Source organism: Salvia splendens, chromosome 12 (assembly GCF_004379255.2).
Source record: "Salvia splendens isolate huo1 chromosome 12, SspV2, whole genome shotgun sequence".
Lineage (NCBI taxonomy): Eukaryota > Viridiplantae > Streptophyta > Magnoliopsida > Lamiales > Lamiaceae > Salvia > Salvia splendens.
Genome location: NC_056043.1, coordinates 6,459,848 through 6,487,140, shown reverse-complemented (window position 1 = coordinate 6,487,140; position 27,293 = coordinate 6,459,848). Strand labels below are relative to the sequence as shown.

Sequence of the window (27,293 nt, the reverse complement as noted above, 5' to 3'; positions counted from 1 at the left end):
GATGCTCTTATATAATAGTTCCAGTACTTTCTTTACATTGATGTGATATTGTTATACTTGTATTTCTTTTTATCACAATTCCTTAAAAACTTTTTAAGGTGAACCTTGAAGGAATTGAAATTTTTTTAATCGATTGGACCGGCTCTCTATCAATTAAATAGCTCAAGTTTAGAACTTAATATACTCCCTCCATGCATGAAAAATAATCTCATTTTACCATTTTAGGATATCCAAAAAAATAATTTCATTTTTAAAAATGAAAAATTTATCTCTCATACTTCACCTACTTTTCTCATTTCTCCCATTCTTTATCCACTTTTCTCCATATATGTCTTACTTTATCTACTTTTTCTTTCTCTTTCTTATTCTACCAATTTCTCATTAAAATTCGTGTCATCGACACATGTGACTATTTTTTGTAGATGGAAGGAGTATAATGCAGGGTTAGTCAATTTTTTATATATATTGTTGGATTAGTTAATTGGCCACAATCAGATTCCATTCTAATATCATGATAGAAATTCATAATAGGGTTTTATCCTAAAACCAATTAGAGTGAAAACGTTTAAATTTTCAGCTTATTTCCACTAAGATCGAGAAGCACACCGCAGTTGTTACAATACAAATAAAAATTAGTGTTGCTTTATTCTAAACGGTGAATGGAGAATACCTATTATAAAATAGGTATTGGTCAAAATAATTACTACCAAACTTGAGCTCAAATCAACGTTGGTAAGGTTAACACTTAAGCTCGACGCCTTAGATTTTGGAGACTCGGCTGAATTAGGTAATTTTATATATCCATCAAATAATTAGTGCATCCGCAGCGGTGAGCAGGACGCTGTCCGTCCGTACGTGCCAACGGCACGGCACGGCACCGCTGTCCGCCGCTGCGCTCTTGCCGCTGGCGCGGCGCTGCTCGATTCATCGAGCACGTCCGTGCCAGCGGGCAACTGACGTGGTGTGTGCATTTCCGTTGGGAATTCAATTTTTTTTAAAAAAATTGAAAATAAAACTAAAAATTTAAAAAAAAAATCAGAATCTCAAAAATCTGGCCGTTTTTTTACCATTTTTCTGGATTTTTTTTATTTTTTTTATCCCCAAAATCATCTATAAATACACACATTCATCATCCATTTTTCACATCAAATCATTTCTCATTCATCTCTCTTTCATATTTTTTCATACAACTTATATCTACATCTTCCTCTCTCACTCAAACCCTCAAATGGGTTTCACCCATCTCATTGCGGAAGCGGAGCGCGAAGAACAAGAATACTATGAACAACATCGTACCGCCTATGAAGCCTATGTCGCAGCGAATACCTCCACCCCTCTTACTCAACCAACTAGATCAACTCGCTGATACATCCATCGTGACCGGGAGGGAGCCAACGAAAGGCTCGTTGCCGACTATTTTTCCGACCAGCCGCGGTTTCCGGAAGATTACTTTCGGCGCCGTTTTCACATGTCAAAACGCTTGTTTATGCGTATTGTCAACACATTGTCCGCCCGTGTTGAATACTTTCAAACAAGTACAGACGCAGCCGGTCGGCAAAGTCTCTCGGTGTTGCAGAAGTGTACATGTGTCATCCGACAACTTGCTACTGGGCAAACGGCTGACCTCTTCGACGAGTATTTGCATGTCGGTGAGTTCACTGGAATCCTTTGCCTTAAAAATTTTTGCGAGGGCGTTCGTTCAGCTTTCGAGGATGAATTCCTTCGGGCACCCACCATCGATGATTGCCAACGGTTGCTTCGTCTTCACGAAACAGTCCATGGTTTTCCCGGTATGCTTGGCAGCATTGACTCCATGCATTGGAGGTGGAAGAATTGCCCGACTGCTTGGAGGGGGCAACACTTAAGCGGCCACAAAGGCGGCGGCCCAACACTTATCCTTGAAGCGGTCGCCGACTACCGCCTATGGATTTGGCATGCATATTTCGGTGTTGCGGGATCCAACAACGACTTGAACGAGCTCTATTTTTCACCACTTTTAAATGATGTGTTGAATGGTGTAGCATCGGCGATCGACTACACTGTCAACGGAAATACATACCACATGGGTTACTATCTCGCCGATGGTATCTACCCAAGGTGGTCGACTTTCGTGAAGACGCTCAGCAACCCGCAAGACCCGAGACGGGTTCTTTTTGCGCAGCGTCAAAAGTCCGCTCGTAAAGACTTCAAAAGACCTTTTGGGGTCCTTCAAGCCCGATTCAACATTGTGAAGGTCCCGTCTCGGCTGTGGTACGTGAAAAATATCGCCAACATCATGTACGCGTGTATTATCTTGCACAACATGATTATAGCTGACGAAGGACCGAGGGCGGCTAGCTTTTACGATGAGGATGAAGCCGTAAGCTCAACCGAGAGGTCTCCCCCACGCCGAGGTGTGCATACGACGGTGGGTGAGAGGATTGAAACAAGGCACACAATGCGCGATACCTGAACCCACGTTGAGCTACAAGAAGACCTAATCAAACACATTTGGGCGAAATTCGGCCACGAGTAGTGGGTTTTTTATTTTATGAATTTAATTATGTAATTTTTAATTTTTAGGATTTAAATTATGTAATTTTTAATTTTTAAGACTTTAATTATGAAAATTTTAATATTTAGGATTTTAATTATGTAATTTTTAATTTTTTTGTAATTTGTAATATTATTCCGGTTATTTTTAATGCATTTTAATATCGTGGAAATGTTTTTATTTAAATTGAATAATAGAATAGTGTGACCCTTGAGCTTATCCTTGCGGAAGAGCACGGATGTGGGTGTTGTGCTCTTGCCTAAGCGCAGGGAGTAAAAGTGGGTCCGGGCCCACATTCATGCTCGTTGGCAAGAGCATGGATGTGAATGCTCTTAGGTGACAGCATTATATTAGTATTTAATTGTAAGGTCATCTTGTTGACCGAGTATTATCATCAAATAAATAAATGTTTTTATTTAAATTTAGCTCCCAGGAGAGTTTTTGCCGTTCTTGTGTAAGGTTGATTGTTTTCAATGTAAATAAAAAGAATTAGTTGAATATGCATGCTACAAGTGTAAATTTATTAAATATGTGATCTTAAAGCAGGCATGTACAACTATTTCATGTTTATATGACATGGATCCCTACGGAATTATTGAACAAAACAAAGAAAATGGTTGAGCTAATTTTGATTGTGCCTGCAATCTTCAGTCGGCCAGAAATATTAATTGACTCAATGTATTAAGTGAACACAACAGACAAGTATTGATGATTTATAATTGTAATATTTGTAATATTTGTTAATTCAGACTAAAGTTTACTACGATGACCTCAAAGTTTAGACTAAATTTTAAGAATAACTCTTAAATCTGCAGTACTCAACTTGTTAGTTGAAAGATCTCCTTCACCTTGGTGTAAGCAACACACGAGACGAGTCTTTCCTAACGCCGTTTCTGCAACGCTGCAAGCAATTTTGATACGAAGCTTCCCCGTTTCTTTATCTAAAAAGTGTGGAAAAAAAATCAAGTATTGGCATTGTGTATTGAAGAACTTAATTCACGGTGAAAACCAAATTTAACCTGAAAACTGTGTATAAGAGCTTTCACATTGCTCTTATGATTCTTTTTCTTCTTGTCTTTGGTGGTTTTGGGGGCCCTCATACATCCCAGAAATCTTGTTGCTACAAACCTCCATTTGTTGAAACATGCTGGAGTACTCAAACTGTTTTGCTTTCTTCCTCCATCAGCACCCAAAACCTAGAATTTTCCAAAAACAATTTTGAAAAATGCATGATGTATGTTTTGGAATTTGATGAGTCAATTTTTCATTGCCCCTTGATTATTTGGAGTCCGATAGGGTTTGGCGCAAAAATCTGAATTCAACGGTATCGTTGGAAAATTCTCGAAAATTCGAGCAAAAGAAGAAAAATACTACTACTATGGTCTATGAGGCTTCATGATATAAACTCTAGGTAATTTTCCACTTCATGTGATTAAATCACAACTTATAGGTATAATTAAAAAGATATGATCGACAGCTTTCTAACGTTACCCTCAGATCATACATCGGACTCCATAAAATGAAGTGTTGATAGCTAGAGAAAATAGACTCATGCCAAATTCTAAAACTTAGTACAAAACTTAGGTCAGAATGAGTTAAGAAAAACAGAAGTTAATTAGGTGTTGCAATAAGCTCATATAGGTGTTGCAATAAGCTCATATACATTCGATATACGTAAGATTTAACAGGATTGACCAGTGTTTGTTTGATGTTAGATGGTGGAGGTGATTGAGGTGCAGTTGCAGTTGCAGGAGACCGGAGATGCCTCGTGTAGTCAAGAAGCTCAGCTCTTCTGTTGTTTCCTCTTACTCTGGCGGTGCCATCAACATTCCTACGCTTCTGCCTCACCCTCTCTGCATAAACCACCACTACAACATCCCTGTTTCTGCACCACTTACTCGTCGTCTACAAAACATTCAGATTTTCCATCAATTATCAACACACAATAAATGGAAGAAGAGACAGTGAAAGAGAGTAACCATATTGCACAGATGGCTTGTTCTGCTACTATGAACAGATTAGAGCTTTTTCTTTAATACTGTATTTATCCAGGAAATGAGACAAAGCATTGGATTGGATTGGATTGGATGGATCGAAACTCTTAACATACGTTAGAATGTCCAATCAAGAAATTCATTTTTTTACTAGTTTAATATAGTACTCCTATGAAAAAGATGTGGATTTCCAAATGAAGAAGATTACGAAAAGGAATGCAGCCTAGCCGTTCACTTCATCAGCATTGACTAACTCGACACGAATCTCAATAATTTATTCTTTGCCGTTTTCAGCAGATGACAGAAAATCTTTAATGGAGTATAATTATTCATTTTTGTCTATAGTTGGACCCGTTTATTTTACTACTAGTATATTTTTCTTATATAGACTCTTCTTCAACAAACAAACCTTGCTCTCTTCTCCCTTCTTCTCAAACCCCTCAGGCTGACTCATAAAGATAGTTTCTTCAAGATCCCCATTAAGGAATGCAGTCTTGACATCAAGCTGCTGTAATTCCCAATTTTTTTGATTTGCAACTGCAAGTAGAATCCTTATGGACGTATGCTTCACAACTGGAGCAAAAACTTCATTGAAATCAATGCCTTCCTCTTGTGTAAAACCTCTAGCCACCAACCGGGCCTTGAACTTGATTCTGCCTTTGTCAGTTGTCTCCACCTTTTTCTTGAAAATCCACTTACAACTTATGAGCTTTCTTTCCTTAAACTCCTGTTTCAGATTGCTTTTATCCACAAGAACCCAAGTATTATTTCTGAGTAATGAATCCATTTCTTCATTCATGGCCTCTATCCATCTTTCCCTGTCCTTACTCATCATGGCCTCCTTGTAAGACAAAGGATCAGCACATTCCAGATTCTCAGCAGCACACAAAGCATAATATACCACATCAGCTTCAGCATATCTGGCTGGCCGCTTCACATTGGCTCTTCTGACCCTGTCTCTAGCAAGTTGATAGTTCCTCAGACTGTTGTCAGTGGACTGATGCTCAGCTCCACCTTGATCCAAATTAATGGATTCTTGTAGTTCACCACTCTCTGAGTCACTATTCTCTTCAGGTGAGTTGAGACTCAGCCTCTCTAACTCCACCTCAAACAAATCTCTGGGAGCAACTGTTTTCTGATCATTCTTGTTTAAACATGGCATCTGATCCTCCACGAAAACCACATCCCTACTTATCACCACCCTCTGATTATTAGGCTCAACACACCATAGCCTATAACCTTTTACTCCCTTTTGATATCCTAGCATCACACATTTGATTGCTCGTGGCTCAAGCTTGCTCTTTCTGTCATGAGCATAGGCTGAACAGCCAAATACTCTGAATCTTGAGTAATCACCATGAGTTCCATACCACAAGAAATCTGGTGTCTCTGACTTTAGGCTAGTGGAGGGGCATTTGTTGATAAGATGTGCAGCAGTACACACTGCTTCTCCCCAGAATCTGCTACTTAAACCAGATGCAATGAGTAAGCACCTTACTCTCTCCAAAATTGTTCGATTCATCCGCTCAACAACCCCATTCTGTTGAGGGTTTGAAGGCACGGTTCTATGGCGCTTTATGCCCTTTTCTTTGCAGAATTCCTCAAATTCTTTAGACAGGAATTCCATCCCATTGTCTGTTCTCAGACACTTCACCTTGCTTCCTTTTTCAAGCTCCACTTCCAGGCACCAACTCTTGAACCTTGAAAACGTTTCTGACTTATCCTTTAGAATGTACACCCATAGCTTCCTTGAATAATCATCAATAATGGCCAGATAGTACTTCCCTCCACCAAGAGTGGTTACTGGAGCTGGCCCCCACAAATCACTATGGATATACTCTAAAGGAGATGTAGAGGAATGTGTACCTTTAGGAAATGGCTTCTTCTTTGCCTTGCTCAAAATACACTGCTCACAGGAGCCAATCTTGCTTGAGGTATCTCCAGAGATGAGGCCTTTCTTGGCTAGTTCTTTTAGACTTCCTTCAGCAGGATGTCCCAACCGTAGATGCCATAGCTTCAAATTCTCAGAGGCTACTGCATTTGAATCACCAACCACCACCTCTCCAAGTAGATAATACAAGCTGTTCCTTCTTTCAGCAGTCATGGCTATTTGATCACCTTTCTTGATTATCATCTTCCCCTCAACAGAAGAGAATGAGAACCCCTTTACTTCCAACAAGCCCAATGATATGAGATTCCTTTTAATCTCAGGAATAAACCTCACATCACTAAGTAGCTTCACAGATCCATCCGGCATTTTGAACTTTACCATCCCAATTCCTCTAACACTGCAGATTTGATTGTTTCCCAAGAGCACTGTTCCATTTGCTGGTCTCAACTCTTGAAACCAGTGTTCATGGGGACACATATGGAAGCTACACCCTGAATCCATAATCCATGACTCACTTATTCCACCATCCATCACATTCATGATTTCTGGAAGCTCTGCCTCCTCTACACAATCTGCAGTATTTGGTTTCTTTCCCTCAGATGCCTGCTTCCTTTTCCAGGCATGGCAATCCTTTTTTAGGTGTCCTGGTTTCTTACACCAGTAGCAAGCCCTTGTCTCCTTCACTTCTGAGCTTGAAACCTTAGCAGTCTCAAATTTCTTTTTCTGCTTTGGTTTCTGGAACTTCTTGATATTCAGGCTTTCAGCTGCAGCTTCTTGAGACTTAGATGCACCTTTCTGCAACTCCTTTGCCCTTAATGCAGCCTTTACTTCTGATAGTGTAATTGTCTTCTCCCTTCCATACACCATTGCATCTCGGAGATGATCAAAACTTCTTGGTAAAGCATTAAGTAGCAATATGGCCTGATCTTCATCACTTATAGTGACATCTATGTTTTCAAGATCATCAATCATCTTTGAAAACTCCTCCATCTGTTCACAAACGCCCTTGTCTTCATGGAATCTGTAAGCATACAGCCTCTGCTTCATGCACAGCCTGTTAGCCAAGGACCGAGTCAAATAAAGACTCTCCAATTTGGCTATCACACCTGCTGCAGTGGTTTCTTTTGCCACTTCTCGTAGCACCTTATCTCCCAAGCATAGGATCACAACACTGTGAGCCTTGGCCTCAATTTCAGCCATCTTAGCCGCGGCCTTATCATCCACTTCGGCCTTCTCGTCTCCAACAGCCTCCTTCTTTTCAATCGCAGCAGATAACCCTTGCTGGATTAGTAAGGCACGAATCTTCATGCGCCAAAGTCCAAAATCATTGGAGCCGGTGAACTTTTCAGCTTCTAGCCTTGACATGGCCATTCCTCAAATAGATGATGTGCAGCAGCAGAGATAAAGTAACTCAAAAAATACCAGAAAACCAAGCTTGCAATCGATCCGCACCTGTTCTTGTTCGATCTTCCCACAGACGGCGCCACTTGTTATACAAACGAGTGATCAAGCAAGAACAACGCAATTGCAGAGAACTAAGTTGTGAACAAGAAAGTAATCGAATCTTGAATAATGAGAAAACCAATGAAAAACTCTTATTCAACAATGTGGAACTTGATACAATTGATCTCTCTTCTTGTTGTAGAAGCAGAGTATTTGTAGCTGAGCTAGACTACTTACAACCGCTCTCAACAGCTCATTTACTACTACATTGCAGTTACAACCAACTTACAACTAAGACTAACTAAGACTCCAACGGCTATGATCGAGCAACGGCTACTTCATGATCCATGCACACGAGATTGAGTAATCTTGTCATGCAGCGTCGAGCTCGTGGATTCCATCTTCACAACTTGCATAATGTTTTAATTTCATCCGTCGAAACGTATTCTTTACTTTGGGCCGTCCTAAAATAATTGAGTCAGTTTCTTTTGAAAAATCTTATACTCTTTCCTATTTTATTCCCTGTCTAGTTAACCTTTAAGAGCATTCACTATGGGAGCCCTTCCCACATCCTTCCGGGAAGGCTCCCATTACAACAGCCGAGCCCTCCCGAGGAGAGAGAAAGAGCCGATAGCACGGTGGTGGGATGGCGCCTATTGCGCTCAGACTATGAGAAAGTTGTGGGAGGGCTTAGTGACGTGGCAGGAAGTATTTTTGGGAGGGATGTGGGAAGGCTCACCCCACTGCGAATGCTCTGAACACTTATTTATTGCTCAAAAAATGTTCCAACTAAGATGGGTCAAGGGGCTACAATTTATTTAATATTCCTACTTTTTCTACAAATAACATCTAACATCTTACGAAAAAACATGTCATAAGATGTTTAGCATGCAAATTCCTTCAAATAAACTGAAGCAAACACCCTCCTCTGCATTCATTGTAAATCAACTCAAACTAAACAAGATATGAACATGAGTGCAACCAGTTGGTACCAGTTTTCGCTAGATTGCATAAAGATATCTACAAAAGGATACACATTGGGTTTCACAAGCAAACATAGTCCATCATCAAAAGTCAAGTGCCCATAGACCATTTCAATGTAGTGGACGCAGAACTAAGTTATAACCTAATATTACCAACCAAAAAAGCAAACACCAAGTTTTATAGACAAGTGTTATTTCCAAGAACAACTGTTCAGCTTCTCTCCAATTTTGGGATAACTCAGTTCCTCCTCTTCTTCTTTTCTTCTTTCTCAGATGCATTCTTCAACTGCAACAAATCATCGAAGTTCACAATAAGCAAATGAAAAAGAAAGAAGAGAAAGATTAGATATACAAATCTCATAGTTTACACTTACCATAATGATAAGAACTCGTACAAAGACAGCAACAAAATCAGTAAACAAGGTAAGAGAATGATTCACATAGTCCAGGTCTCCCAAGTGTGCTTTCTCAATTATATCCTGGGTATCAACTACGATGTAGCCCACAAACACCAAGAGTCCAAAATACAACTGCAACACAAGGAGCAAGAAGGGAATGAGACTCTCAAGGATTACAAGCATTCACTTCAGTATATAACTCCAAGTGAACGACACAATTCAATACCTCAAATTTGAATAGAGCCATGGAACCACCGAAAATTGAGGAAGCAAAGTGCAACCAAAGTAGGATGGAGAGCCCGGAAGAAAGCAGACCACCAAGGTACAAGTACTCTCTACGTCTAGCAACCATTGCAGCTCCAGAAAAACAACCAAAGGCCAGAGAACAACCAACAAAAGCACTAATCAAGATGCTGCAAATGAAAATTTGACTACTTCAGTATACTGGCATACACCATTTACCAACTCAGAGAACAGGTAATAGTTAGCTTGTCAATATTCAGCATTATGATGGAACTGGGAAGTAGAGACTACTTCCACATTTTTGGAATTAATCCTTGTACTCTTATTTGTAACTATGATTAACTATACCTTACTTCATATTGTTCTTAAATTACTACAAATGCTCAATTCTCAAAGAAGGTATAGTTCTGGAGTTCTAATGCAGTAATGGAGCATATGGTAAAACCATAAACAAGGACACTAGTATAAGGAGTATGCATGACAGACAAATTACTGAAGTAAAAGACAGTAGCCGAATATGTGATGTATATATCAGATGAGATGAAAGTAGAACCAAAAGTTGTATTACTGATGGACCAAATGAAATCAACAGTGGTATCCAATAAGAAAACAGGCTTCAGTAAATAACCAAACTCATGCTATCTTAGGAAATACATATACCTTGTGTCAAATTCAATGGCCAGTTCAACCAGAGGACCAATTGAGGCTCCTTCAAGGAGCGCAGCTGCCATGAGAAGGGAGACTTTCTTTTTCTGTCAATCATCAAATAAAGTAAGGAACAGAACCAAAAACCTAAACCAAAAGTTTTTGAGCAATAAAAAAAAAAAAAAAAACTCCATGAAAAAAAGGAGCAACTGTAAAAGGAAAACCTCTTGGTGAAATGGGGTAGCTAGCAGCCAAAAGATACAGCCCATGCATCCAAGAGAAGTGAGAGTTCCACCCATGTTCCAAAGAATGTGGAGATAAACCCCAACTGCTGATGCCAACAATGCACAACATAGAGAGAGATACACCTGAAATCAAGCAACCCCATAACAGCAAATACCTCGTTTTTTTTCATCCAAATTAATATAGATGCTCAACAAACTTTAAAGCATAACTAAGGCAATATCATTATTGATAATCAGATACAATGAATATTAATCAGCAAAAACTGCAAAAAGAACTCGCATGAAAAGAAAAACCCACATTTCCTTGGCAACATAAACTGCTAAATCAGAGATTCAGAGGATGAAATGACGTTCTAGAATTACTTCATCCACAGGTGAGACGGAGCAACCGGAAACAGTCAAATAAGGTAAAGAATTCATTCGAAATAACGAAATTCAACGTTTATCTTCAACCACCGAAACTATGAAAAATGTCGGGAAAGATATTGAAAGCTCGTCGATCACTAAATCAGCCGGAACTAACTGCAATTAATCTAGGATAATGATCAAAACCGATTCTGAACAATACTAAAAACCCCTCATGAGCCTAATTTGGGGAAAGGGAAAGACATCGAAATAAATTTAATTATGTTTTTGCCTAAATCGCAACACGCATATCAAAACACCAGAATCATCGGCGCGAAAGCTGACAACATAATGAGTTAAAAACAGAGAATTAATCAATTGAAAAAACAGGGAATCGGCGAGGAAAGAAAAACCTGTTTAAGATGTGTTTGAACAACGGGAGAAATCTGGCGGAAATTCTTGAGCGAATCATAACTCCATCTGTTACGAGAGGAGGATTGCGAATCGAAGAAGGAAGAAAATGAATCCATTGATTTAGCTTATCTTTGTCTTGATAGAGTCGTTGTTTTTTGATCTGATGAAATAAATTGTGAGCTGAAGTTGTGGACATCGGTTTATATATTCGCTGAGATGCACTTCATTTGCGGTCGGAGATGTCAATCGGGCCAACCCGTTCGGGTTGTCGGACCATTCGAGTACGGGCTATTCGGGTTATGATTTTTCGGTTATAAAAGTTCGACCCCAACCCTTCGGGTTTCGGGCTTACCCATCGAATTATTCGGGGCAATGCATATTTTTAATTCTTCTAATATTTTCAAAAAAATAATAAGTATTTTTAATTTTCTTTAATTATATACATATTTTTAATTACTCATGTAACAATGAAATACATATTTTTAATTTTCTTTAATATTTTGAAAAAGATTAAGTTTTTCAAATTTAAATAACTTATTCATTACATATTTACGTAATTATTTACAAAAATATCTATCAATATGTTTATGTATTTAAAACATAAACATAAATCAAATCTTAGAAAATTGAATAAAATTTCCATAACGTGAGAGGTGGAGCGTAGATGTAACAAAAATATTTTGAATTGTTGAAGAGATAATTATCAGATACTAGCTAATTGGAGTAACTCTAAGTTTTCTTAAATTATGATTGGTCAAATTTAATTTATTCCAGCTGTAAATAAGTCAAATACTAATTTATCTTTGTTTTAAGAATCATCAAAGTATGCATAATTTAATGACGAAGCGGCGTCAAAACAATTTGCACTATTATATTGGAAATATACTAAAAGAAAGCTTTTATGTACGAGTATTTATGAATCCATGAACCACATAGTGATTTTTTTCGTGATCATATATATTCGGTTGACGTATTTGGATTTGGCATGGTTTTAGAGAGTTGTCTTGGATGATTTTGATTATATTTCTATATTTTGGTATGTTTACATATTTGTTGATAATTGATAGAAAATGGATTAGAAAAATGTACACAAAATGTGGATGTGCAGCAGCCTTGTTTGAGTCAATGTTTCTCGCGATTTTGAAGTCCGATAAGCCCCATAATGCATATCATTCTCTTCGTCGTCGAAAGAGCGTCGCGTGGGTATCTTGCACGCCTCAATCGGAGCTAGGGCTGGCAATTTTCGATACGACACGATAATCTGACACCAATCTGCACGAAATTATTGGGTTGGGGTCAAGTCTTATTGGATCCGTGTCCTTATCGGGTTGACCCATTAAGAACCCGATAATTTCGGGTTGGGTTCGGGTCGGATACGGGTAACCCATTAAGAAATAATATTATTATTTTTATTATTATTTAAAATATATATATATTACTTTAATTTTTTAATTTCTTATAAATTATGTTTAAATAGTATAAAACGAATTTTAATTGTGTAAATTAGGTTAAAAATTAAGGCTTAATCGTGTAATATTAGGTTTTAATCATGTAATATCAGGTTTGAGCTATTATCGTGTCGTGTCAACCCATATTATATCGTGTCGATAACGGGTTCGTGTCAGGTGCGGGTCGTGTTCGGATTTGAAGGTAGCAGGTCGGGTTCGTGTTTGGATTTACAGTTTCCTTAACAGGTCGGGTTCAGGTTAGACATTATTGGGTTGGGTCATTATCAGGTTGACACGATAACGACCCAATCCGCACGATTTGTCAGCCATAATCGGAGCTTTGTAGAGAAAGTTATGCCCGTTACAAAGAATGTGCACAGTGCAGAAGCCTTTAATCCGACGGGCCGACCCGTAACCCGAACGGGTCATCCCGCCTAACCCGACAACCCGAACGGGTCAGCCCGAATGGCCCGATTTTAAATTCGGCTTGCGAAATTGCAACCCTAACCCTTTACTTTTATCGAGTTATTCGGGCTGGTCCGCAAGTTCCGGGTAACATTGACATCCCTATTTGCAGTAAGTCTTTCTTTATTTGATTTTTATTTTATTTTTTTTGCAATGAATTTTTTTTTAATATATGATATAACTACAAATTATTTTTTACATCCTTTATGTAAGGGGTTTGCATTTCAGGTTGAATATCATAATACTACTAGAAAATTCCAGATGTATCTATGGAGTACATGTCTTCGCACACGCGCAATTACCAATCACAAAACGCCATATCATCAACTGCACTGTTCATGATCTATTCTACGATAAAATTTGACATTTTTCTAGTAATTCAAAATTACAAAATGAGGATCAGTTTCTAGTATCCACAGAAATGTGACACATATCACACTTTTTCAAAATTCTACCCCATCATCATATTATAAGTGACATTTCTTTTTAGATGTGATAAAGTAAAAAAGAAAAAGAGTAATATTTTTTATCATAAAAAGAAAAATTTCCCTTATAATGGATCAGCCTTGAAACAAATATGTCTCACTTATAATGAGACGGAGTGAGTACATGATATGCACACCGTCATTGAAGTGAGTCAAATGTGGGGTCATTCCCAATACTTCATGTTTATTATCGTCTTTAAATTGACAGAGTGAAAGAGGGTGGAAATTAAGGAGAAAATGGAGCCCAGATTCAGAAAGGAAATGAAAATGCGAATCCAGCAGAAAAATGAATTAGCATTACCTCTTTTGATGTTGGCTGTACATACAAATTTCTACCAAACAAACATTTAAAGAATTGGGTTAGATACAACAGACATAGAAAGAAGAAAGAAAAGACTACAGAGGTATAAGCGCTACACTAAATGTAACTACTAATGACCTATTTTGTATAGTAAATGGATTATAAGTGTATCAGTTAACGGTTGTGTAGAAACTACTGTTCCACGACAGCTTCTGTCTGTGCTTGTCTTTGCACTTGCAGCCTGTGGTTTCTGAGAGCCTTACGGCAAGGAGCAAAAAAGTCATGTGCAAGAGCTTCATCTGCAGTGATCCTCTGTCGTGGATTCACCATTAAACACTTATCTACGAGATCAAACAGTGAACTTGGCATGGCATCAAAGAAATCTTGTCGTCGTGCATTTTGTGCACACCAATCCTGAAGAGTTATTGGTGCCATGTATCTTACATCGAGCATGTCCTGTTACAGAAAGAATCTTACAAGTCTTGAGCAAAATGGGAGTATGACTAAGACTTTTGTATTATTTGTACCGTTGGAAATAATGACTCGTGGTTGTGCAGCTTTGCGACTTCCCAGAGAGCTTCACTCCCCCTTAACTTTGCTATCTCTTTTATGTTCCTGTTCATGCAACTGTTAGAATGATAGTCCAAATGAATTTAAGTTTAAGTTGCTAGTGTCCGTAATTCTTACTGCTCGGCATCGCCAGAGAAAGGTGTTCTGCCAATCATCAGGTACAGTAAGGTCACTCCAGCTGACCAAATATCAGACTTAGGACCTTGATGTAGAGATCTGAATAATACCTGGAAAGCATGATGGCCAATTAGCTTATAATGGAGAGCATAGTTTCATTCCTTGAAATTTTAGTGAAGTCTTGTTCTGGGACAAATTTCTCTGATTTATGATTACTGAATGCACTTGCTTTTTTTTAAGCAAAGTGTTTTGAATTAAAAAAAGTAGGTTCCATTTTACCACAAATTGGGAAGAAAGGAGTAAAATAATAAAGAAAAACGTTCAAACAACTTACTTCTGGAGCCTTAAAGCCTTTAGTTCCTGCACAAGGACCCTCTCTGGCAGGCTTCCCATCTCCTATAAACAAAGTATTAAACAATTATCAGTTAAAACCCGTGTACATAAAAGCTCTGATATTTCAATTAATGAATTCAGCTAACAATTAAGGATTACTGAATCCCAGCCTGGCAGCCCCGCAAATGATTAGTAAATCCCGGCTCAGATATTTCAATTAATGAAATCAGCCAACAAATCACGCATGATTAACAAAAGGAGCAGATAACCTTTGGTTTTAAGTAATCCAGCCCCACAAACGGTGTTTCCATTGGCATACAGTGGCATTGGAGTGACACGCAAAAGTTTGTTACATGCATCCCCACTAGGTGCAGCAACTCTTTTTCTCTTTGATTTGGGAGCATCGACAGATCCATGATTTCCACCCTGCACCTGCATGGCTTCCTGCGCCAGGCTTAACAGCTCCTTTCTACCATGGCATGGTAATGGTTCTCTAAACCTTTCTGCAGACGCTGTTATAGTGCTTGTTGCATCTTTTGCAGAAGTTATCCCAGAACAATCAGCACCCTGACTTTTCATGATATTCCTGCTGCTAGATTCAGCAATAACCTTTGCATCATCAACCTTTCTTTTCAAGTTCCCAGGAGGTAGAAGGGATTTACAGGCTTTTCCAGCATTTTTGTTTACTGTGTTTACGTATGTCACATCCATTAACTTACTGACTGTTCCATACTTTTTGCGCATATCCTGTTGATCATACGATAAAAATTTTACTAAAACATGATAAATCAGGTTCGGTTCTTCGAATTGTGAGGGAAGATGAACACATGACATTAGAAGTTGGAGATAGGGGGCAGAAACAGAAAAATCTTCAGGAGCAATGTCTCACCAATGCAAGATTGAAATCAATCAGGTAACCCTTGCTGACCTTGCAAGAGTAAAGAAAGTTTCCAGGTTTAACATCTCTGTGAACAATTCCCTGTAAGCACAAGAGTGGTCAAAATTTATTTTCATTTTTTCCTTCCGAAAGAATTGAACTGCATGTATCTTCACTTATTTTCTGACCTGCCTATGTAGACCAGCAAGGGCTTTGAACAGACAATATGCATACCACTGTAGGTCGGTAACAGTCATTTCTCTTTTTAAGATCTGCAAGTTGAGATACTGTCACAAGAGAACAAGGTCTATTACAGACGAAGGATTAAAGTGATGATGAATACCTCAGGTCTATCATGCTGAACATGTTGGAGAACAAGACAATCAGCACTCCTACTCTTAAATGAACCTTCATACTTTATCACAAAGTTTTTTCCCCTGCCATTAAGCATAATAAACAAAGCATTAGCACTGCCAAAATAAAATTACAGAAGAACTGGGATGTGTTAAGAATAGATGTATTGGAAATATAGTTTACCCCAATCTCTCTAACATTTTTATCTCATTGTTCACAGAATTTTTATTGGCGTTGACATGAGGACCTGGAAAACCATAAAAACAAAAGTTAAAGTAGCCATAATGGCCAAAATGAATAAGAGCAGTAAGTAGGCTCAGCAACATTAGAAACTACACACAATAAGACACAGGATGCATGATTTAACAGAAAAAGTAAATGACTAAGCCTAGAAAATAATAGAGAAGGCTAAACGAGATGGTAAGCTCCTACATTTGATGGCAAATATTGCTCCATCAGCTTTCCTTCTTGCTCGGTAAACTGTGCCATAACCTCCTGTATAAAATAAGAGAAAAACTTAGATCTATAATACATGAAAAATGAGTGTCTAACAGTCAAAGGATACCTGAACCCTCTTCTTGTTCCACAATAAATGACTCAAATTCTGGAAAAGGTACTTGCTGGCCATTCTGCAAAGCATGTATACATCTCAATTCTTCTGTATTATAGATTTGTGGAAGCAAATATACATTCACACTGGTCAGCCCATAAAATCTTAGGTGAGAGCTTACGTTGGATGTGGATGAAGGCTTATCCCTATTCTCAAATGATGCATCCCACTTTTCTTTAGCATTTACAATCTGGTCACAATCGACCTTTTTCGCTTGCTGTACAGAAACTTTATCTCTTTTACATTGCTCTTGAATTTTACCAGTAAGACGCTTGCAATTCTCTGTAGTGGGGGAGATAGGTTTTTTCCTATCAGGATTGAGGGCAGAGGAATGCTTGATGGAATGATTCACCATGTCTCCCTGGCTTTGTAGATGGCCTTCTGTTCTTTGTCTGCTGGAAACGCGACCCTTATTATTGGATTTAGGCAGAGCCTGTTTAGAGTTATCTTTGTCATACATAGTTTTACGGATTCTATCTAATTGCTGATGCTGCTTATAGCCTTTGCGACTACCAGAACCATGTAGAAAAACTTCCTTTATTTTTCCATCAATGGCTTCAGTCAATGAATCACACCCTTGAATAACAGCATCAGTTCTTTTGTGTGTTGCTGTCATCTGCTCATCTATTTCTGCCTTAGATGATGCAGAAATAGTTCTGGAGTTTACAGGGTGTACTGAACCAGTGTCACCAATTCCACTCCCTTCTTCAAAATTAATACTCAATGACTGTGGTAGCTTCTTTGGAGAAGGGACAGAATTTAATAATTCTTCTGTCTGTATTTGGTGTTTATATGGACTACTACCAAGATCAAGAAAGTATGACTGATAATTCATTCTATGTAAACAGTTATTCGGAATTTTGGCTGCAATATGTTCAGAAGCATCATCAACTTTAAAGTTACATTCTAACTTTCTATGCACTACAGGTATAAACATGTCGCTTTTAAGTTTCAAGCTGTCAGAAGATGAGAATGAGGGCAGGCTTGATAATGTCTCAATTCCCTGAAAAACGGTGCAGTATAACGCCATTGAAAAGCAGTGCAATGTTCCAGTACGCCAATGCCAATTAGAGATCAAATCAATTATGAGATACATGCTGTAAATACTTAATTCAAGTGAAGCACGGAAAATGTGAGATGACAATGAACAATAAGCTTCAAATGGATCTTTTAAGCAATGGGCAAACCAACAATTAAAGCAGACACACAATACTTTTGTATGGTAGGCCAGCACAAAGACACACAGCCTTAAACATGCTCGAGTGCAAGAGAGCACATCCGGAGCACTGAATTAATTGTAAGCAACACCAAGGCTCCCCCAAAATCTAACACTTTTATGCAGAATATGAATACTTCCGTTACTATCCTCAATATATTTGACTAATGAAATTAAGATTCATTTCACCCATGCTATCTATGACCTACTATCCTGATAGTCGGAGAATATGTTTTAACTAAGAGTTACAGCAAAACACATATTGCATATCAGTAAAACTTCAGCAGTTGCAAATGTAACCTTTACACAACTTAAGCATTATCACAAGTATCAGTTCAAATACACAAATTAGCGCCTCAAACTTACTTGAGTGTCGAAATTCTGAAATTTATTGGGAATTTTAATCGCCATCTGGTTTGAGCTCTTTTCATCTGTCATTTCACCAAATGAAAACAAAGTGAAACACGAAACCGAAAACAATGCAGCTCATTTCAACCATAAAGAAGTAGGAGTACATGATTAAAAGATAGAGAGAGAATTTACCAACTAAATCCAGGTAAAACCTCTTCTTCTTCATAATCAGAAAATCCTCAAGCTCCAGTGCCTCAAACTTTCTTTTACTACAAGGCGTCCTCACTAAGGAATTTGACCTAACATTTGCCAACAAGCGCGGCACAAAGGTTGGCAAATCCAAGTATGTTGTAATCAAACCCGAATTAGATAAGAATTGGGCGAGAGCAGCAAGTCCGATTTGCGAGAAGGTGACGAGATCTTCATCATCGAGACTGATGGGAGAATTAGGGATTGAACAGATGAAGCGTATGAAATCTGGAGTACAAAAGAAAGCTAGCTCGGATGGATGAGCGGGGCGGCCCTGGGCGAGCAAAAGGCCGAGCAACTGCCAGGCGGCGGTGTCAGATGTGAGCGGATGAGCTTCCATCAGTTGTCAGATCCAGGAAAGTCCAGACCAAAAATGGTAGAGAGGAAAAGTGCTTTATGATTGATGAGGATAAGAACGAGGCAAATTGGGGATTTGGGTGTAGATTATTGAGGGATTTCAAACTTGGCCGTGGCTTTCCCGCCAGCCATTTCCGTCCTTCTCAGTGAATTTTCTGTAGATATTTTATTTGATGAATGTAAAAAAATCAACAAAAGGATTAGTAATTTTTTATTAAATTTTTATTATATGAAATAAATGGTGAATTAATTATCGCAGCCGCTGTATTCAACGAGTCCGTCTCAGAGCATCTCGGTTCTGGACATGCAATAGCCCTCCCATAGCCTTACCACTGTTACATCATCAGTACTAAAATCCTCCTGTCACATCATCTAGACATGCAACTGGACAAGCAACTGAACATGCAATAGCTCTCTCATAGCCTATTCACATCACTAATAACAATTATATAATTTAATTTACAATCGTAGCAACATACGGAATTTAATTTACGAGACAAATACAGGAAAATTGAATAATACTATTAAAATTTTAAAAAGTACAATAATTTAAAAAAAGTACATTAATTAAAAAAAATTACAAAAATTAAAAAGTATAATAAAAAAATTACATAAAAAATCACTCATCGCCGCCGTCCTCGCCTCCGTAGTCGCCCAGCCCTTCGTCGTCGTCGCCGCCGCCTCCGTCGCCACCAACGCCGGGGCTACTCCCGCCGGTATCCCTCTGCAACCCCTCCAATTCTTCACGCATGCTCCGGAGCAATACGCGAAGATAAGCCTTCTCCTCGGGGTCCACCGCCGTCCGGAAGTCGGCTAACGTCTTCACCATTTGAGCGCGCGTTTGTTGACGCGCGAAGAATTTGAGCTCCTCATTAAAACAAGTGGTGCGAATGAAAATGATGTCCAAAGCGCGTATATATAGTGTTTCGAAAAATTAAAAAAAAAAATAAAAATCTGACGCCGGTCTGATGCCGATCCGGGGCCTACAATGGCACCGTGAGAATTGGCGTCAACCCAAGAATCGGCGTGGGCACGCCGATTTGAGGCCGATTTCACCGATGCCGCTCGCAATGGTCCGGCGTCAGCACCGGCATCCGCGAAAAATCGGCGTGTCGGTGACGACGCCGCCGTTGGAGATGCTCTCATTATTCTTAATCTTTTTTTACGATCAAAGAATTACTCGAAATTCATATTTAGAAATTTTGTCTTACTATTTATTTTTCTTCTTAAACCACAACTTCTAGGGTTTGAATCCTAGCACTGTCTTAAAATAATTTTAATTCATTTATTTATAAAAATTTTCCCCCACAAATTTAATGCAGACATATATCATCATTATCATGTCATTAAGTTAAGAATTACACACTCAACTAGCCTACTATATGGGTTTCCTTGCCTCATCGTGTTAGCATGAGTATGAGCTAAATTTTTAAAATTTTAAATAAAAATAAATTTTCAAGTAATTTAAATAACTAATAGAGGCTTCTTATATAATTATATCCGTAAATTCGAATAAATTTAAAAATTTAATACTCTCTGTCCCACTACAAGTAGGGATGTCAATCGGGCCGGCCCACCGGGTTTCGGACCAACCCTACTCGGGTTGCGGGTCAATCAGGTACGGGCTAATCGGGTTGAGATTTTTTCGGGTTATAAAAGTTCAACTATAACCCTAAACGCTCGGGTTTCGGGCTGGCCCAGCGGGTTAATCGGGTTGCTACCGGTAAAATTAACATGCGATCAATCCAATAAATGATGACGAAAATTAGTTATATTTATAAAATATAAATATTTAATTATGATAAATTTGAGATATATACTTAAACTCAACCACAAACATGATCAAATACTAATATTTGAGATTTGTGTAAAATAAAATATAAATTTAAATATTTTAAAGCATGTTTTAAAACATGTTTTACAAATTTAAATATTTATTAATGAATTAGAAGTTTCTAATTTATTTATTTATTATTATATTAATAAAAATTTAATATATAATTTATATGTTTAATATAAAATTGAATGTTATTTTTTAGTTATCTATATTATAAAATAATCAATGAAATTGTCCAATTAGGAGTTAGACAAATAGAACAATAGAAATTTTATCGGGTTTTCGGGTCAGCCCATCGGGTTGCGGGTTAATCGGGTGCGGGCTAATCGGTTTGTAATTTTATCTAGCTAGAAATTTTCAATCCTAACCCTATAAATTTGACGGATTATTCGGGTCAGCCCACGGGTTGCGGGCTGCATTGACATCCCTAACTACAAGTAATGGATTTCTTTTGAACACGGAAATTAAGAAAATGATATATACTGAGTTAAAGTGGAGAGAGTAAAGTATGAGAGAGAAAAAAGTAAAAGAGATAAAAGAAAGAATAAAAGAACGAAAGATAGAATAATTTGTCGTTTATTAGTATTTTCTCTCCTGATCCTTCTATATTTGACATGTTTTTGGTATCTTGATATGTATGGTTCGGGTGGATATTTGAGGATTTTGGCGGCTATTTAACGTATTTTGGGTAGGGGTTTTGTCACGCCCGCCCACCCCAGGGGTGTTACAAACGAGGCGATCGTGACCAAAGGACAAACATTAAGAATAGCATTTAAGGATAACAGTTCATAAGAAAGGCTCAACTTGCTTAGAAGAATAATATATCTCAGAGTGTACGATACACAGAGTGCACACTCGAAAAAATCAGAGTATCTCAACAATCAACAACTCAAAACAAATATTATCCCAACAATATTTGGCGAAAGAAACAATATTCAGCGGAAGCATTTCGAGAGTAGAATAATGCCATGTATGAAGACACAACATATTCTGAAACTTTCATAGACATCTTCTTCACTTTTATGCTCAACATCGCCCGCCGTCATCACTGCTCAACCTGCACATTTTTAAAAGAAATGCAGGGCTGAGTACTTCGTGTACTCAGTGGACACGTGCCGAAATATATTTTCATAACAACTGATTTTGTCAAGCCACTCTTTGAGTGAACTCGGAGTTTTAGGAAAAGTCCGAGAACACTAAACATTTTTCTTTTCCTTTTTCAAAAGCGATCTTTCGATCTATTTTCCTAGAACATATGCCGTATCTGACAAACCCGATTTCACTATCTCTTGTTCATTCATCAATCCATTCATCATTCATCTTTCCTTTCATCATTCATCATATCTTAACATTCAAGTGCCGGGGAAGTGGTTACCTCCCACGGTCACCCATCAATCCATTCCATTCAAGTGCCGGGGAAGTGGTTACCTCCCACGGTCACCCATCAATCCATTCCATTCATCATTCATCGTTCCTTTCATCATTCATCATATCTTAACATTCAAGTGCCGGGGAAGTGGTTACCTCCCACGGTCTCCCATCAATCCATTCCATTCATCGTTGCCGTCAGATAGGCATAGTTCCAAAACAAAATATGGCTTGACATAACCTTTTCAACTTTATTTTTCTGTAAGACCTTTTTTTTACATAACTCATCTTTCTTTCATGAAAAGAAGCACATATAACCTTCAAAACTTCAAAACTTCCTCTCTCATTTTTTTCGTCGTAAACGTATTTGGATCAAAACTCATTTCTATCGGTCAAAGCCGAACTCAAGAATCAACGCAGGCTACACTTCATAAGCACTCGTAAAGCAACACATAACATCATATAATAACACAAAGCAAATAGCACTTTTCATAATACTTCATGTTAAATAGCAAGCTCGCACCTAACATCATATAATAAATAGAAAGCACATAAAACAATTCTCATAACCACTTTATAGTAAACTGAAAACCTTCATAAAAACATTTTAGTTCGAAAGCCCACATAAAAATACTTTTCGTAAAAAAAACTGTAACTTTAACAGAAAGCCCACCTCGTTTGCTTAAACCATTCAATATCCATTTAAGGCAACCCTCGTTCCTTGTGCTCACGTACACACAATAATCCTTGCCAACATCACAACATAAGTCAGCCTTCCATAAACTCATTTTTTTCTATGCATGTCCTATCGTTCCTCTCTCATCGTTTTTCTCAATTTACCCAACCCAATGTTCAACACAAGAGGGAAAAACACACCATAACATATTTCAAAGTGCAACACCTAACCACACCAATAAACACACTCCTTGGACATACATGCATCATATAACACCATAAATCTTGAAAATAAGCACTATTTTATTAAGGCATAAAACTGGCAGAACTGCGTGACCGTTTTGTAAAAATCATTAAAAATCCATCCGACCTCATATGAAGCTAAATTTTGGTCACAACACAGTAGACACATTCAAGTTCACCCAGTTAAAATTTCACACCGAAATCATATCATTTGGTCAGTCAAAACATTAATACAACACTCTGATTGGAACATAAAGATTCGGGCAGCATTGTGCAGTTCGTTTAAAAAATTCACCATAAATTCATACGATGTCCAATAAGGCTGAAAATTTTGCACGACTCATAAGACACTTCAAATTTTCACATAGTTTAAGAATCACATCAAACGGAGGTCATTTGGTCGGTCAAACAGAATACGAAACCTTCTCGCCGAGAACACAAGTTTCTGACAGAATTGCGCAGTCAACTTCAAACATTTTTCAAAAATTCATTTTTCGAGAAAAAGGGCTGAAATTTACACGAGACACAGAAAATACCTTGAAATTAACTCAGTTAAATTTCCATACCAAAATTCGATCGTTTAATAGGTCAATTACACATCGGAAACTACTGTTCGAACGTCACAGATTTCAGACTCACAAATTCGAAATTAGAGTTTATTCCTCAAACATCCAAACATAATTTTCTTCATGCTTATAATACACAATCATGCTTGATAAGACTCTTATAAACATGTTTGCACATAAACTTACATCATTCACCAAGGATTCAAAACAATCTCTACATAAACTCATTCAAAAATCGCATAACTATCAAAGTTCTCAAGCAAACTCACTTTCCCACCGATCAACTTTGCGATATATGATTCTTACACCCACTACATGCATGTAGGAGTCAAGAACATGGTTCAAACGAAAAGAATGAGGGGAAGTGAAGCAAATATACCTTCTTTGACAAAAATGGATCGGTAGAGACAAGAAACGATGCGATTCGTCGGAGATTCTTGAAAATAAACTTCAATGGTTGCAAGAACAAGAATTGGAAGGAAATTTTGAAGAGGATGGAGAGGGGTCGGAAATCTTGATAGTAGCTCTTTGTTGTGAAGTAAAAGAATGAAGTGAATGGAAGGTTATATTTATAGAAAATATTTTCATAAAAGATAAAAATTCACGTCTTTTCGTTTTGATTTGACGACTAATTAATGCGGCCTTAGGAAAACGTGCCTGATGCGACGTGGTTCTTATCTAATTTTTCGTCTTAATGTGACGCGGTTCTTATCCAACTTTTCGTCTTGATTTGTTGTCGAAAGTGTATTTGATACGTGGTCTATTCTTTCGTGTAGGTATCATTTTGGGCTCGTAACAATTGGGTTTCAAATTGGGCTAGGAAGAATAATTGTTTGGCCCCAAAAGTGAAATACTTCTCTCGACAAAAGAAACAGGCTCGAAAAAATTTTCAAGTGCACAAACGACGGTCCTTTCAAGAACTCAATAAAAAGGTAGAAAAAGTCGGGGTGTTACAATCTACCCATCTTAACAAAAATTTCGTCCCGAAATTTGCTTACGTCATTCGAAAAGCTCAACCTCACCCTTTCCTCCAAGCCTAGTATCAAGAACTCGAAAATTGATCAAGCAGTCTTACTTGGATATGAACTGATTTTAAAATCGTAGCAACACTGTTGAAAGTGTCTTAATCAGAACGGCTGCAGAATTAATCAAGAAAACAAGAACAACATTTCTAGCTCGACTCTTTTAGATCGTATCATCAACTTGCAAAAATTGGTTTGAAGAAAAAAAATAAAGCAAGGTCTAAGTTCCATTGAACTTATCATGTTCATTCTGGGTGTTGGAAAGTCCCAAGTATGTTGGGAAGAGAATGTGTGGAGTTCCAACTTGTTGGGAAGAGAATAACATTTATAATGTGGAGTTCCAATAAGTATAGTTCCTAGGTATATTTATATGGAGAGTCCTATAAATACTTATCTACTATGTATCAACAACAACAATCCAAATCAATAAAAATGTAGTCTTCAAGAGTTCTTGAGTTTTATTTTCCGCATTTTACTTTTCAACATTGTATCAGAGCAGGTTCGATCCTTGCATGGATCGACTTGTCTCTATGAAAAAAATGTTTAGTTGAATATGTGTTCATTCTAAACCCCAAAATATCAACAAAAAAAATATGTCCACCGAAAAACTAATTTTTCAGCCATTCTCTACTCAACTCCAAAGCCAGCCAAATCTCTCTCAAACAAGATAGGAATCGTCCAACCGAGAGGGGGAGAAAGTACACTCTCCTGGACGTTTCCTCTCCAGCACAGTAAACGGCCGGAGGAGATGAGAGGAGTGGCAGAACACTGCCGGGAAAGGAGGAGCAAGGTTACCAGAAAGAGGTCTGAGAAGGCATCATTGTTGTTCACCCGGAGAAGAACAAAGGAAGGTAAAAAGATTGGAAAAGGCTACGGATAAAATACCATAGCAAGACCCGACAGAAACGGCGTCACGACGGCAGCGGAGCGGCAGCAACCGCGTCTGGGGCTGGCGGTGGTGGCGCTTGGCTGAACCAAGACGATGACAGTGAGTTCTCGCAGTTGAATTTCAAATGGGCATCAATGGCGAAGCCTGACCATGGCGAGGCAACAGCTAGATCGAGTGACAGCGCCGTTAAGAGAAGAAAACAGAGGAGTAGTCCTCGGTTTTTCCGGCCGAGGGGGAGAGGACTACCACAGCCGGAGAAACCAGAAGGAGGCGGCGGCCGCAGCGCCGATCCCGCCGAGAAAGTAAGACGAAGTGGGTTCGACGTGGAGCATAGTCGGCGAGAGAGAAAGTTGAAAGGGCTGCAAATTCCAATTTTGGGGATAGAGGAGAGATGAGGTGACGTGATTTTCAGATTTTGGGGAAAATTGGGAGAATGAAATGGAGGAGAACGATGGATGCGCTGATCCCTCTAATTGTTGATTGAGGGCAAATGGATTTTGTGGGAGAGCTGCGGAGGAAGAGCAGTCGCCGGCTGGAGAGTGAGCGATTAACAGAGGACACCGGCGAAGCTTCGGTGACCCAATTGACGGCGGACGGACAGTGAAGAAGAAGGAACCACTGCTTATTTCTCAACTAGGCTGTAAACTTGGTATCCGTTAAGTGTTTCCGCTGAACAGATTGTCTCAAAGAAGAGAAGATTCAGAAAAGGCATGGCCATCGTCAATTGGAGAAGATAAGGAGAAAGGAGGCGGGTGTTGACGTCTTCTCAATTGTGTTTCAAGAAAAAGAAAAAATTGGGCCTAGCATTATTGGGCTCAAGAAGGGAAACAATGAAAAGAATATGGGCTCATTGTATATGAGCGAAATGGGCCAAGAATGGCCTTCCAAAATTAAGCTTTGGGCTGCAATTTAAATTCAGTCCAAAGATGAGTGGCTCCTAGATACGAGCAAAAACTGTCTAGATAAGCTCCTCGACATGAGCCAAAACTGTCTGAACGAGCTCCTCGATATGAGCAAAACTGTCAGAATTAGCTCCTAGACAAGAGCAAAAACTGTCTAGATTAGCTCCTCGACACGAGTCAAAACTGTCAGAATTAGCTCCTCGACAAGAGTCAAAACTGTCTGAATGAGCTCCTCGACAAGAGTAAAAACTGTCAGTCAGAAAAAAATGATTTGGCTCCTAGATACGAGCAAAAACTATCTAAGATATCTCCTTGACACGAGTTAAAAATGTCAATCAAAAACTGAAGAGCTCTATGACACGAGTTAAAACTGTCAACAGAAAATTGAAGAAGCTCCTTGAAACGAGTCTAAACTTTCAATGAAAAATAAAACTCTATGATACGAGTATAAACTATCAATGATGAATTGAAGAAGCTCTATGATACGGGAATAAACTGTCAATGAAATGCGAAGGACTCCTGAATACGAGTATAAACTATATATCAAAGTGAAGATCGTGCAAGTTAAGTTTCGAAAAAACTCGATACTTAACTTGAGGGGGAGTGTTGGAAAGATCACTTTTGGTGTCCCAAGTATATTGGGAAAAGAAAGTGTGGAGTCTCAAGAATATTGGAAAGAGTCACTTTAGAGTTTCAAGGAATATAACATTAATAGTGTTATAGTTCTAATTGTTTAGTTCCTAGGTACATTACTTCTCTAGTCCTATAAATATGGATGTACTATGTATCAACATCACAATCCAAAATCAATCACAATGTAGCCTTCAAGAGTTCCATCACTTTTATATGCCGCATTTTACTTTTCAACACTGGGAATTAAGGTTTCAGATGAACTCATAAAGCTTGAAACTTTACTTCTGATGA

The 27,293-nt window shown here is 38.4% G+C and overlaps 2 protein-coding genes across 3 annotated transcripts; both read right to left on the bottom strand.

Annotated features, from left to right (window-relative positions):
* Positions 1-8,766: 8,766 nt before the first annotated feature.
* LOC121757315 (bax inhibitor 1-like) lies at positions 8,767-11,315 on the bottom strand. Its single transcript, XM_042152858.1, has 6 exons — positions 11,134-11,315; positions 10,355-10,498; positions 10,146-10,237; positions 9,469-9,655; positions 9,219-9,374; positions 8,767-9,130 (listed from the first exon to the last, which is right to left on the bottom strand). The coding sequence occupies exons 1-6, from the start codon at positions 11,248-11,250 to the stop codon at positions 9,083-9,085; spliced, it is 744 nt and encodes a 247-aa protein (XP_042008792.1). The 5' UTR covers positions 11,251-11,315; the 3' UTR covers positions 8,767-9,082.
* Positions 11,316-13,794: 2,479 nt separating this feature from the next.
* LOC121757984 (probable serine/threonine-protein kinase cdc7) lies at positions 13,795-18,998 on the bottom strand. Of its 2 annotated transcripts, none has more exons than XM_042153428.1 (14): positions 18,454-18,998; positions 18,277-18,341; positions 16,816-17,697; positions 16,650-16,713; positions 16,517-16,579; positions 16,268-16,331; positions 16,074-16,167; positions 15,919-16,002; positions 15,743-15,832; positions 15,123-15,600; positions 14,855-14,916; positions 14,521-14,630; positions 14,361-14,448; positions 13,795-14,289 (listed from the first exon to the last, which is right to left on the bottom strand). In XM_042153428.1, the coding sequence occupies exons 1-14, from the start codon at positions 18,848-18,850 to the stop codon at positions 14,026-14,028; spliced, it is 2,805 nt and encodes a 934-aa protein (XP_042009362.1). In that variant the 5' UTR covers positions 18,851-18,998; the 3' UTR covers positions 13,795-14,025. The 2 variants fall into 2 exon arrangements, with proteins under 2 accessions (XP_042009362.1, XP_042009363.1); XM_042153429.1 differs by having other exon boundaries at positions 15,782-15,832.
* Between the last annotated feature and the right edge of the window lie 8,295 nt (positions 18,999-27,293).